The sequence below is a fragment of the Daucus carota genome, chromosome 6 (genome assembly GCF_001625215.2).
Source record: "Daucus carota subsp. sativus chromosome 6, DH1 v3.0, whole genome shotgun sequence".
NCBI classification, from domain to species: Eukaryota; Viridiplantae; Streptophyta; class Magnoliopsida; order Apiales; family Apiaceae; genus Daucus; species Daucus carota.
Genome location: NC_030386.2, coordinates 17,160,647 through 17,171,679, shown reverse-complemented (window position 1 = coordinate 17,171,679; position 11,033 = coordinate 17,160,647). Strand labels below are relative to the sequence as shown.

The 11,033-nt window shown below is 32.7% G+C and overlaps 1 protein-coding gene across 1 annotated transcript; it reads left to right on the top strand.

The window, feature by feature from the left end:
• The first annotated feature begins 1,787 nt into the window (after positions 1–1,787).
• Positions 1,788–10,210, top strand: LOC108226422 (serine/threonine-protein kinase STY46). The gene is made up of 16 exons (XM_017401375.2): positions 1,788–2,204; positions 2,673–2,787; positions 3,530–3,603; positions 3,705–3,824; positions 3,907–3,961; positions 5,122–5,232; positions 5,523–5,573; positions 6,339–6,514; positions 6,589–6,696; positions 7,504–7,577; positions 7,708–7,883; positions 8,170–8,265; positions 8,910–8,990; positions 9,085–9,138; positions 9,244–9,378; positions 9,851–10,210. Exons 1-16 carry the CDS (start codon positions 2,011–2,013, stop codon positions 9,914–9,916), a joined length of 1,686 nt encoding a protein of 561 aa, XP_017256864.1. The 5' UTR covers positions 1,788–2,010; the 3' UTR covers positions 9,917–10,210.
• The last annotated feature ends 823 nt before the right edge of the window (positions 10,211–11,033 follow it).

Here is an 11,033-nt window from a genome sequence, read left to right as displayed (position 1 = left end):
TCATAAAAGAAAGAGAAATAAAAAAATATAAAGGAAAAAAGCAAATCTAACCAAAGGAAAGTCTTTGCTTTGCTTAGACACAAGAGTAAATAAAATATTATGCGTATAAAATGGATGTTGATTTTTGGATTTCATAAAATGATGGATTTTGTGAGATTTATCAATATATTTTAATTTTTTTGAAATACCATCAAAATCCATGAAATTTTTAAGTATTGTACGTAAATTCTAAAAAATCCATATCAATTCCATGACACTTTTATCAAAAATCCTTGAAAAATTAAAATCACACCCAATTCATTAAATCCGTAAATTAAAAAAAATCCATTAAAATCCAATCAAATAAATCCCCTAGTTTAATGTTCAAAATTATTAACTGATTTAATCCCATAACTCCACCATTAATCACTGCTACATCACCACCAGGAATGAAGTTACCATCCAAGATGTACTCAATTTTTTAATCAAACCATATAAAACTAATATCAAACAATAAGATTTTACAAACAAAATTTTATGTTCGAATTGTTAAAAACATAATCTATTTGAGCGTTTGAATTCATTAATAACCTCTCCCAGTATAGTAAATTAGCAACTAAAACACATCCGTTACTTGCATCTGTGATCTGAAGAGTAGAAGTTGAAGTGGAATTTGCTTAGGCCGCAGATTCACAAACAAACAGCATTACTACTTTCTATTAGCTTGTTCTAAAGATAATACAGTACTATCTAAACAAAGTAAGTAGTAACAATAATAATTTTGTAAGAAGGGGATGAACATAATTTGATTCGCATTTTAAGTATCCACGTTTGCATGACACAGCACACTGTTTGGCTACGCTCGGGGTTCAGTATTAAGCTTACTACTCCGGTCTTTTATACAAGGCATCTTGATTTTTTGCATATTATTTTAGGAGCTTTGACCATATATTTAAAATTAATATTTTTAAAATTTTCTTTTTCTGAATAAAAATATAACATAAATATTATTATTCAGAAAAAGAAAATTTTAAAAATATTAATTTTAAATATGTGATCAAAACTCTTAAAATAATGTGCAAAAAATCAAGGTGCCGTATATAAAGAACCAGAGGGAGGAATAATTAATTACCAAGAATTAATTAGTTCTATTCTTGATTTTAATTTAGTTTGTAAGTTTTATATTCTAAATCAATAATTTATTGAATTTTTTTTATGTCGTGATTTATTATTCAATAATAAAATAAAATATCTTTATCTAATTGCTATGAATATTATAACATATATTCCTTACACAAATAATTTGTACACGTTTTGTTATTAAATGATATCGATATGATATATTGTTTAATCTACGAAACAACTAATACTTGTATAATAATCACTAATTTAGTAAAAAAACTGATTTAATATTTTAAGATATTTCAAATATTATATCAAAACTCAAATAAAAGATGTCAATATTTAATTTGTATACTAGATTTGATTATATTCCCAAATTAGTCGTGATTTGTCCTTTGACACAAAATAAATTTTAATAAGACGGTAGCAAATCATTTGACAAAAAAATAATCGGCAAATCCTACTCCTAAGCAAGCTTAAGTGCCTGACGACCAAACGCCCCTTATAATGCTTCAAACAGCAACATTCTTATGAACAACAGCCTGCTTTAAAATCCCTTTTAATTAAATATCATAACAGTATTATGCGAATAAAGAATACAATTAAGAATATTAAACTAGTAAATATAATTCATAAAAAAATACAACCAATTTAAAAAAAAATCTTGGACCTAGGGGAAACGGGGAGAGTACATATATTAACAGGTGGTGGTGGAGTATATACACACACATACTTACATTCTCGCACAGAGAGATACACACAGCATTTGTGTGTATGTATAATGCAAATAAGTGTATTAATAGGTCTGATTGATGTGTTTTCTGTTTAGTTTCTACCCTCAATTTTTCTGTTGCATATCCCAGGGAGAGAGATAGGGAGAGAGATTGGGAGAGAAATCAGGGAGAGAGGATGGTGATGGAAGACAACGAGAGTTGTAGTAGTAGAGTGGTGGAATCAATGGGTGTGAATAGTAGACAAGAAAGAATGAAACTTGAAGTTTATAATGAGGTTCTTTGGAGGCTTAAAGATTCTAATCATCCTGAAGCTCAAGATTCTGATTTTGATGATCAGCTTTGGGCTCACTTTAATAGACTACCCACTAGGTACTTTACTTTTTACTCCTACACATGTTTTTCTATGCATATGTTCTTGTTCTTACATGTGTTAATGGGCTAGATGATGTTTGTTTTAATGTGTTTTCTTAGTGGTGAATTTATGCGATTTGTGTTTGTTTTGTTTAATTGGAGTCTTGCTTTGTTTTTTTATTTGGGGATAGGATTGCTTGGTTTTTGTTTTAAAGTTTGGATTTTCATGGTTTCTGTTTGATAGAGTTGTGATTTACTTGTATTTTGATATGGGTAATTTATGAGCTAGGGGTTTTTGTTTGAACTTGATAAATGGGAATTGGTGTAATTTGTTTGAGATTCAGGTTGTGTGATGGTTGGTTATATTTGTTTTTGTGTTTCTTGTTTTCATTTGGATTGTTGTGCATAAACTTGTTTTTAGCCTAATTGTTAACGCCATCTATTGAAACTATGACCATGTTAAGGATATGATATTTGGATATGAAGGTATGCGTTGGATGTGAATGTGGAAAGGGCGGAAGATGTTCTCACGCATAAAAAGTTACTTCTTGAAGCCCATGATCCTGCTAATAGACCTGTATTTGATGTTCGTCTAGTGCAGGTGAGTCAATTTTGAAACAACTTTAGAATTCATTTGTTGGTCCTAAGGGTTCAGTGGCAGTAAATATTTGATATATTGTTAGCACACCTAATCAAAAAATTCTGTGCATTTCCATAAACAGTCATCTGTGTTGATTTCTCATGAGCTTGGTAAATTTTTACTCTGGTATCTATGTAATAAACAGGACTTCTGTTTGTAATTTTCTAAATCAATTGGCAAATTTGAATCAGCTATTTTTGTATTAGTGATCATAATTGCTTTCTTACTTCCATGAAGATAGAACAGTTTGTTCATCACTATAAGTTTTCATCAAATTGCAGCTTTTCAGAGTTCCAAGGACATCACATTTAAATACTCTTATCATTGGCTTGCAATGATACGTTTTGTTGAATTTCAACAACTGATTATAATGATTCAGTTGATATGTGTTCTGCTATATTTCTAGTAAAATATCCAGTTGTGAGCTTTTATTGTCATATTATTATATTTTACTTGTTCCGTGGACTTGTGAATTTGCGTATGAAAGATTAGGTACGAGTCTTAATATGTCAGTCCATGAGGTGACATTCCAAATTGTCACATTTTTCCACAATGCACAAATATTTTTTCTATAGATTTGGCTATCTTTATTGCTTTATTTTATGTGTAAAAGGGTTCACCCTCAAGAAGTAATTTGGTTTGAAGAAGTCTGATGTTAATGGATTTTTGGTATGTAACACATATACGTGCTGCTCATTCGAAGGTTTCTCCTGCTTCAAATGGACACACAGATGATTCTATTGATTCAAGTTCTCCAAAAAAGGAGGTTGTCCAAAGGTCTGATCTTTTGGTGAATAAGTATTTTTTTACTCTGCTTTCGTGCAGTTGTTTCTTTGATATTTAGCGAGGCTACTTATATACTATCTTTGTCCATACAGCATTCATCCACCTCCTGCATTTGGTTCTTCACCAAATCTTGAATCCCTTGCAATCGATACTAAAAAAAATCATGCTCAAGACAGGGATAGTGCAACAAATGCATCTACAAAATCTTCTAGGTATGTAATTGTCATTTTAAGTTTTGATATGCTATAGTCATTGCCAAGCTTCATATTAAGCCCCTTCCTGCTAACTATATAGGCCAATGCATGAAATCACCTTTTCAGCTGATGACAAGCCAAAACTTCTTAGTCAGGTAATTTTTTTATCAAAGCATCATTTATATCTTTAATAGATTATCAAGAGTCTTTCACTTGCACCAACTCCAAAATTATGCAGTGTAAGCAACAATTCCAGTATGCATGTACATCACAGGTAAAGGTATATAGGCTAGAACTACATATAAATATGCATTTTACACTGCCATTTGAATCAATTTCTGAATGGGCATGTGTTTGCTAATTATTTGTCTTCTACCTCTATTTCAGAGTGGGCATGTGTTTGATAATATATTAATATTCATATTACAAATGTAACAATGGAGCTCGAGTTATTTTTTAAAAAAGCTATCATTATAATTTTAATGAACACTCCAGCACCATCAAGCCTAAAAATCTGAGAGTTTATTTTATGACATTGCATGCATGGTCTTAACAGTTAATGCTATAAAAGTTAAGCTGCCTAGTGATTGTATACACGACTAAAGCTCCATAGTTAAAATGGTTCTTTGGTGGAAAATGCATGTTTTAAACTTCCACCAGAGGTTATTTCGGTACAAACCCAGTTCCCACTTCCCAGTACCAGTCCTTCAGTATAACATAAACTCCCTCCACCCCATTCATTTTTCCATTCAATTGAAATCCATGTTCTTACCAGTTTACCATTTATAATTTATTTTCTAAATATTTTTTTAATAAATACCATATTTGTAAAATCTTTCCAGAGCTTATACCTTAAATATTGAATGCGGACAAACTTTTTCGGACAAATAATATAGAACACATGGTCAAAATGAATGGGCGAGGAGTATAATTTGGTGTACTGAAGGATACATGTTCAGGCATCCAAGTGTCGTTATTCGTCAATAGTATGCTAACCTAAGACGTTTTGCTTAACTTCTGTATTCCAGGGTTCCACTCCATTAGAACTTGGCCTCCCTATTTCCAGTTAAATTTAAAATTTGATCAAAAGATACAACTGTATAAGAAAGCTGTATCTAGTCTTGTGCTATAGACGATGCCAAAGGAAGCGCAGATAAGATGCTTAAAAGTGCAGATATAAATAAATAGATTCCTGCACCACCTAAATCTGTGGGCAGTGTGTTATTTCATCTATGACTATCAATATTGCTATGCTTTCATTAATGTTGCAAGTTAGTTCTTGAACTTGACAGTTTTCTTCAATGCACACTTGCAGTTAACTTCTTTATTGGCTGAGATTGGGCTTAACATTCAAGAGGCACACGCGTTTTCCACAGTTGATGGTTACTCCTTAGATGTTTTTGTTGTTGATGGTTGGCCGTTTGAGGTATATCCACTCAACGTTTAATTATGTAGACACATATATATATTTCTTTTGTCATAATTATGTAGACATAATTTCAATGCTTACAGTAAGTTGATTATTTACAAGAATCATATACCTTTCTATACTGTCTTGTTTGTATTTGGTGATCCAAAGTGTCGAAACACGGAATATTTTTCTTCAATAATCCCGCTTATAGACTAGTTCCTCTATTTTCAAGTTCACAAGCCTTTTCTCTTCCCCTGCAATAATTTCAACTAAACTGAATTTTGACTTGTTTTGGCTTGTAATAGGAAACTGAGCAACTCCGAACTACCTTAGCAAAAGAAGTTCTAAAGATTGAGGTATTTCTTCTTTTTTACTGTGTACTGCAGTTCAACTAGATGTGCTCTTAGATTAGTCAGATTATTTAAAAACGCTAAACCGGCAGCCTATTCGATTGTGCTTATCCATCAAAACCTTGTCCATATAAAATTTATGATGCCGTTATATGTCTTGATGACGTTCCTTTATAGTTCAGGTACAGTTGAAGCAATGAAGCTATTCTTGCTTGTTTCAAGTTAAAGGGGATACATTAATTTTTGGATTATTACGTCAATAGAGATTCCCGGAATTTTCTGTCAATGAAACTGACATGGCAGATTGCAGAACTACCCCTCCCCCCCTTCCTTCGTGGACAGGGCGGGGCAAGGGTTCAATCTCTAAATGAAGTTAATTAATTTAATAATTTACTAATTTAGTACAAAACATGTTTTTATTTGAGGACATTGGAATCTGGATCAACAACTATTTAAGTAGTTAAAGATTTAAAAAAGAAAATGTGGTTATATAATATCTTGGTTTTAAGCATGTAATATGAAGAATTGGTTTCTAGACAATGTCATTTATAAATAAAGTAAATCTTCAAGTCAGAATTGAGCTACTATACAATAATCAATACTGGGAACCATTGTACTAGCAGCCAATCTTCTAGTGTTACATCCAGTATTACAAAAGCGTATATCTTCTTTCTTACCCTGTTAAATGTAGGGTGCGTTTTCTCCTATATGACAACTGTTGTTATATGTAAAAAATATATAGTTGATCAAGGCATTTGTGTCGGGTTGCAGAGTCGTTCGTGGCCAAATCAACTTCCATTAGACCCTCTTGATGTAAATGAGCAGAGTCCCATCAAATGTGAAAATGATCACTTGACAATACCTAGCGACGGAACTGATGTCTGGGAAATCGATCCCCAACAATTAAAATTTGAGTGCAAAGTTGCGTCAGGGTCATATGGTGATCTGTATGTATCATATTCATTGCTGATTCCATTTACTTATATGATTATTCTGCTCACCATCTATTATGAACATTCAGATATAAAGGTACATACCGTAGTCAAGAAGTGGCTATCAAAGTCCTTAAGGTTGAACGTGTAAATGCTGAGATGCAGCGGGAGTTTGCCCAAGAAGTTTATATAATGAGGTCTGTCAAAATATCTCTCCTAATTAAAATTGCGCTGATAATCATTAAGCACATGGAAAATGAATTGAAAACTGAACCAAGCTAATATTATTTCTGGTTTACATAGGATGACAATCTGATAAAAATTAGTAATCAGATTCAGATCATCCTCCTGGTTAGAATATTAGCAACTGTAGTCAATCTTTGGAATCTATGTAGACCTGAAACGCAAGACAATATGTTTCTGTAGATGTTGTCATGAGAGTTTTTTTGCAGGCTACGAACTAAAATGGCTTCCAACTTTACAAATTTAAATACTGTTGAACACATTTCATCATAATATTTTAATTAGAAGGCATAGTATTATATTTTTGTTTGTCATATGGACACAGTTGACTCAATAAAGGGGAAAAAGCTGCAATCGATGTGGTATAGATATGGCTACTATCAAGTTAATATATTTTTGATATGCACACTTGGAGATGATGTTTTTGAACTTTCTGCTTCACTGATGCAGTCGCCATTCATAGTAGACAAATATCCAGGTTCATTGCGCATGTCATAACTCAGACCTAGTTAAATGAACTGTTCTTTAGGTTTACATATTATACTCATTGATAAACAATTTACTTATAGGAATATGTAATTAAGTCCAAAATATACAATCTACTGCATGAGCAGAACTGGTACATAAATGAAAATCTATACAAGCTTGTAAAACTGCTATAATCAGACAGAAAGGTGCCATGTCTTTCTGATTTTCATATCATAATAAATTATTTTGTTTATATATTGCTCTGATTGACTGCTGTTGGTCAACAATTGCAGGAAAGTTCGACACAAGAATGTGGTGCAATTCATAGGTGCATGTACCAAACCTCCAAGCTTATGCATTGTAACAGGTAGATTGTGTATCCTGACATGATCCTTGCATAACGCAGGAGCGTAGAGACAAAAACTTCTATTTTTGTTAGCCTTATCATTAGTGTTAAAGCTTATATATAACATTTCAATCTATGTGCTCACCTTCAGAATATATGAGCGGTGGAAGTGTCTATGACTATCTGCACAAGCACAAGGGTACTTTCAAGCTTCCATCTTTACTCAAAGTGGCAATTGATATATCAAAGGGAATGAACTACTTGCACCAGAACAATATAATTCATAGAGACTTAAAGGCTGCCAATCTTTTAATGGACGAGAATGAAGTAAGATAGAGGCTCTATATCATATATATATTCTATGTTTTGACACATGAAGAGCATATTTGTTATCCCTTGTATTCTCACAATGCAATTTCTTTTGTATAGTAGTCAGAAACTTACCAAATTACCCCATAGAATTATGAATGTTATACAAACTTATATGGAATATGTTTTCACCTTTTTAGGCCTTCTTTCGCTAAATCACTTATTAACGTGTCATACATTTGTTTGTCATGCTTCATAGAGTATCTAGTATGTTTTGGGTCTAATATTATCTCCTGTCTTCTAGGTGGTTAAAGTAGCTGATTTTGGTGTTGCTAGAGTGAAAGCACAATCTGGAGTTATGACTGCAGAAACTGGAACATATAGATGGATGGCTCCAGAGGTGCACCTACGAGTTGAATTATTGAGTTTAGAGTAATTTTTGGTAGCTTTATTTATATATCCTTCCAATTTTAGTAGCCAAATCTAAGTACATTTAATAAAAAAAGCTAAAAGAAAGCTACAAATATAATCATGAACCAGCCACTTATCTCAAGCTTATGTGAGTCTAAACTGGATGGGAATGGAATTCCAATCAGCAGAATCTTGAATCTGATTATTTCATTCTGATTTATAGCTTGCTTACTCGCATTAGCTATAACCTGCAACTTATCTCAAGTTTATGTAAGTTTGAACTGAAGTGGGATGACATTCCGTTTGCAGTAAGCTAATTTCGAATTTGATCTTTTCATTCATAGCTATAGCTATAGCTTGCTAACCCACATTATTAGCAGAGTCCGTCACCAATTTTTAATAAACTATGATATAGCTCCATCTCCAAGGAGTGAAGACTGAAGAGTAAGAGTGACATATTGCTATCTGTAGTAAGAAGTATAAATTTACGTCAGATGATTGGGTTCTTTACCACCCCTACCACCCCCATTTTCTTTGCCCGGTTGTAGATTATATCAGTTAGTTGCTAAGTTGTGCTTCTTTTGGATGCTAATCATCTTGCATACATTAACTATATTTTTATTTTTCTTAAAGGTTATCGAACACAAGCCCTACGATCACAAGGCTGATATATTCAGTTTTGCAATTGTATTGTGGGAGTTGTTGACGGGGAAGGTAAACTTTTATACATCGAGGAATTTGTTTTTCCCCACACAAACCGTTGATTAAGTTAACACATTCACCTTATTTTTTTTTTTTGGCTTTACAGATTCCATACGAGTACCTAACGCCCCTACAAGCAGCTGTTGGAGTGGTCCAAAAGGTAATTTTGCGCTTAGTTCTTGCTGTGTATATTGTTCAAATATGATTTGAACCGCTTCACTTTGCTCTTAAAATATGAAACATGTTTGGTTTACATGCTGTTTAGGGACTACGCCCAACCATTCCGAAAAACACTCTTCCAAAACTTGCTGAACTGCTTGAAAGATGCTGGCAGCAAGAGCCAACATCAAGACCTGACTTCACTGAAATAATTGCAATCTTACAGCAGATTGCCAAGGAGGTAGCATCTTGTTTTCCTTTACACAGCACGCACCCAGACAAAGAAAAGAAAAAGGAAAAAGGGCAACATGTTTCTAAATTTGTATCATGCTTTTACAAGTGACATTGTAGCTTTTGGTAATCCTACCTAGATGTAGAAAGATAGTTAGCAGAACTAGAAGTATCAAGAGGAAAGTATTAACAGTTGTTACTTTGAAAATGTTTGGTTTTTCTACATGCTGGCATTTTTTTGGTGGATTATTTATCTTTTGATATGAATTGTTTTCTAGCATATGGGGTGGGGAAGTAGGGATTGCTATCCATGACTAGGTTATCCCTGATTCTGTTTTTTAGCTCGCGTATAACATATTGGCGTATAAGATTTTTTAATGATCATCAGCTTCTATCCATTTAGATATAATACCATGCTCAGATAATTTTGACATGCAATCCTGCTCCAGTGATCAAATTGACAGCTGAAGTATTTGGGACAGGTTGTAGATGATGGAGATGATCGTCGCAAAAGTGGTGGATTTCTTTCGGTCCTTAGACGTCACTAAATTGCGTCTCAGGATGGGTCATATAACTTTCATGCATGGTCTTGTAATGTACAGTATTATTGATCTTAATCAGCTTTCATGCTTAGCTCTTTAAATTTGTCTAATAGCAAGATTCCTCCTAATTCTTCCCACCTATTTTAGGAAGTCTATTCCGAATATGAAGTTGCTCGTCAATGATCAATTATTCAGAGTATCCCTAGTTGCAGTTTCTTAATTCTCGAGATGAGCCCATCTACTGTTTATTCAGTGAACAGAATTTTGTTAGTGTAAATATAAACATGTTCTTTTTTTCAAGTTTCTACATCAATTATTATTTCAAGAACGTTTAACTACTACAACAAATGAAAGGCAGAAAAACTTAAAAAGTAAGCATGTTACTAATTACTATTATGTCTGGTGAGGCACGGAGAAATAGGGGCCTCAGGGCGGAAGGGTTCTCATCCTTAAGTAGAACTGGCTTCAGCAACCGATTCTTTCCGGGAGATACTGTCATTATGTCATATATAATGAAGAGTGAGATGGTGGTATAATGAAGGAAGCTTGTTAACAGTTAATAAAATGTATGTCCGACTCCCAAGTAGAATTAACATGAGAAAGAGGAATTTTCAAGAAAAAAAAAAACATGAGAAAGAGAAAAGCATATACAACAAGAAATGCTGGATAATTATCGGAACGTGTTAAGGGCATCTCCAACCGTGATCCAAAAATCCAAATTTGGGGAAGTTTTGGCCCAAACCACTCCAACAGTGGACTAAAAAGTGATCCAAATTTGGATCAGTGAATAGTACTGTTCCAAATTTGGATCACTACTATTCACTGATCCAAATCTTTTTAATATTAAAATATTATTACTTTTATTATTTGACAATTTTGTTAATGTTATTAAAAATAGATTAATTAAGATTAGAATATAAATAAAACATCAATTAATTTTAAATTAAAAATAAAAAATACATAAAATTTCAACAATTTATCAATCGCTACAGAAAAATTAAAGATTAATATTGCTCATCATGAACTTCGAAATGCACTAATTGAGCATTTGTGGGAAAAATATACTAATTCCGAGAATTAGTATTTTAATGTAATATTTTAATATTTTTAATTTATTTTTATG